Consider the following 2,895-nt stretch of genomic DNA (forward strand, 5'->3'; position numbering starts at 1 on the left):
TCAAGGCCTCTGTTAATCACCTAACTTCAGACTCACAAAAACACAGGCTATCAGGGCCTTATGGTCTCATTCGTACAATTCAGGACTTGATTATTAATGTCCTTTAAATGATCAGATCAGAATCTTTCCTCCCGGCACCGTGGCTGGGAAGATCTGGGCTCAGAGGAGCAGAGAAACGTATCTACAGTCAGGCTGTAGGTGGGTTCCACGTCGGTTACAGCTCGGTAAGGCTGACAGAGAAAAGCTACAGGAGGCCCTAAAGTCCTAGTCACTGACATCAGCACCAGGACACAGAGAGGCAGGAAGACAGGAATCTGGGAGAAGGCCAGGCCCCATCAGTGCGTCTGCTTCCAACAAAAGGGCTGTGTGAACGTCAGGATGGACTCTATGAAACAGTTTTTATTGAGCAGTGAGTGTGGGGACGGACTCTGCACTCCAGTCCACGGGAGAAAGCGCATCAGCATTCGTGGCTAGAGGCCAGTTTCTGTTACACAGGTGGATGGGCAGAACCCAGAGATTTTTTCATTGTTGTTGTTAGTACGTGCAAAACCATCTGCCCCAAACTTGGATCTCACATGGCACTGGAAGGGGAGTGACCCATTCCCGGCGCTCAGCGAGGTACCACCTTGACAATGCATCAATGTCATTTTTTTTTTTTAAACTTTTTTTTTTTTTTTTTTTTTTTTTTTTTTATTCCTTTGACAGAGACAGATCAGAAGTAGGCAGAGAGGAAGGCAGAGAGAGGAGGAAGCAGGCTCCCTGCCAAGCAGAGAGCCCGATGCGGGACTCGATCCCAGGACCCTGAGATCATGACCTGAGCTGAAGGCAGAGGCTTTAACCCACTGAGCCACCCAGGCGCCCCCATCAATGTCATTTTCAAGCCAGAAAATGCCCACTGGCCACCACCATGAAACTCTCCCCAGATCTGCGGCCCCACCAAGGAACCCCGAGGAGACGAGACGCGCCCACGCCTGGCTTCCCCAGTGCAGCCTCTTTCTGCCCCACACACTCCCCTGAGAGCAGGTCGGGACATTGGCCTTCGGGCACAACTCCCAGCCTCGTTTCCCAGTGGTGCCTTCCCTGTGTCCCCAGAAACCAAATACACCTGCACGAATTATGCAAACGTCCTCTAGTTGAACTGCCTGGTTTTTGTGTTTTTAAATCAGGAGAGAGAATCTGACACAGAGGCCATGTAACTGTACTACTGAAGGGTTCGTCTCATGGCCAAGAGTGTAGAGCTCCTGTCTCTGTTACTACAGGAACAGACCGGAAAAACGTTTTCTTCCCCTGCCTTGGGGAAAGAGTCTGATTCCTACGCAGCTCAGCACTCGGACAGTTCCCAGCATCACAGACGTCCCGGAAGTCCCTACTAAAGGCCCGAGTCAGCAGCTGCTCATCCCGGGAGCCAGCAATCTCCCTGACCTAACAATTTCAGAGCTTCGGGGAGTGAGCACACTCTAGGGTAAGGAGAGAATCCATTCATCCAGAGGAGCGGTCCTCCCTAGAGGGGCTCCTAACGGTCCTTCACGTTGGAAGTTTCTCCCGGAATACATGCGGACACTCCTGCACGTCCTCTGGGGTTCTGCAGACCTGTAAACAAAACCTCAGCGCGGCAGCCTGTGTCTGCTCTAATTCAAGATTGTATCCCCAACATAAACTTCTGCAGAGCTGAGGCATGGAGAGTCCCTGTGCTAGGTGTGGGGAGTAATCTGCCCAAGGCTTCCCCCACCAACACCCCTGCAAACCCCCCTGAGTGTCAGGTCTGCCTGGGCACAGGGGGACCTTGTAGAGTGCCGAGCACAGCTCCAGAAAAAAGCGTCCAAGTAGCAGGATGTCATCAAAGCAGCTGTCCCCAACCACACGGTCAGAACCTGACCTTTGCAGCACAGGGTCCTTCCCCTTCGGACACCCAGGACCGCGCTAGTGCCGAAGGTGCCCCGGGCTCTGGGGCAGCAGGGCCCTGGACCCTCAGCCCCGCGTGGCCTTCTCCTGTGCTCCCAGAAGAGTCCTCCCTGAGAGTCCCCCTGAGGAAGGTCAGTGAACGGACACCGGATGGCTGGGCCCGAGGAGAGAGCAGAATTCCAGGCGAGGCAGCACGGGGCCATGCTCCCTGCAGAAGCTGAGGCCGGGCCTTCCCAGGGCCTTGGAAGTATCCTCCGCGGGTCTGCAGAGGAGACAGAGCAGGGCAGGCAGCCGGGACGCAGGGAGCGTGTTCTGGCTCCAGCAGTCGGGCGGCTGCAGACAAGGCCAGTCCCTGCGGCCCAGCCGCTAGGCTCGGCAAGGCCGGCAGCCAGGGGCCCCCCACCCCCGGCGCCCTGGCCGCCTCCTGCCTCCCAGGCCTGCGGCTCAGTTGTAGGAAAGATAGTCGATGAGCCGGGGAGGGATGTTCAACTTGGTGATCTTCTCCAGGCCTCGGACGCCAGTAGCCCTCCTCAGGCTCACCCGGCAGAGCTGCGACAGGGTCAGAGGTGTTTCTGGAAGAGACGGAACAGGAATGCCGTGCGGTGAGCGGGAGGAAGGAGCACACCATCCTCCCCGTCAGGAAACGCCACGGCAGACCTGGAAACGCTTCCCCTCCCCGCGGGCTAGGACGGGGCCTGCGTGTGCCTTCCGGGAAGGCTACCAGGAGGGGCGCCAAGGAGCCGGGAAGGAAGACCAGGAAATGGAATCGGGTAGCGTCCACTGGGACTTCATTCTGTGGGGTTCTGGGGAGGCTTTTCTTTACCCCTTTCCTGTAATGTTAGAGCTTGGCACACAGATTCGCCAGCAAAGGACTGCTCTGTGGCTAGCAGGCTCATTTCTCAAACTTCCAGACTGCTCTGTGGCTGGCAGGCTCATTTCTCAAACTTCCAGACTGCTCTGTGGCTGGCAGGCTCATTTCTCAAACTTCCAGAC

At 56.4% G+C, this 2,895-nt stretch overlaps 1 protein-coding gene across 3 annotated transcripts in view; it reads right to left on the reverse strand.

The window, feature by feature from the left end:
* Nucleotides 1-379: 379 nt before the first annotated feature.
* ASB13 (ankyrin repeat and SOCS box containing 13) overlaps nucleotides 380-2,895 on the reverse strand; it is an 18,283-nt gene continuing 15,767 nt past the window's right edge. For all 3 annotated transcript variants that reach the window (XM_059404005.1, XM_059404004.1, XM_059404006.1), the window contains one exon: nucleotides 380-2,474. In XM_059404005.1, the coding sequence (XP_059259988.1) occupies nucleotides 2,347-2,474 (128 nt within the window). In that variant the 3' untranslated portion in view covers nucleotides 380-2,346. The remainder of the gene's footprint in view (nucleotides 2,475-2,895) is intronic.

Source organism: Mustela nigripes, chromosome 6 (genome assembly GCF_022355385.1).
Source record: "Mustela nigripes isolate SB6536 chromosome 6, MUSNIG.SB6536, whole genome shotgun sequence".
Classification (NCBI taxonomy): domain Eukaryota; kingdom Metazoa; phylum Chordata; class Mammalia; order Carnivora; family Mustelidae; genus Mustela; species Mustela nigripes.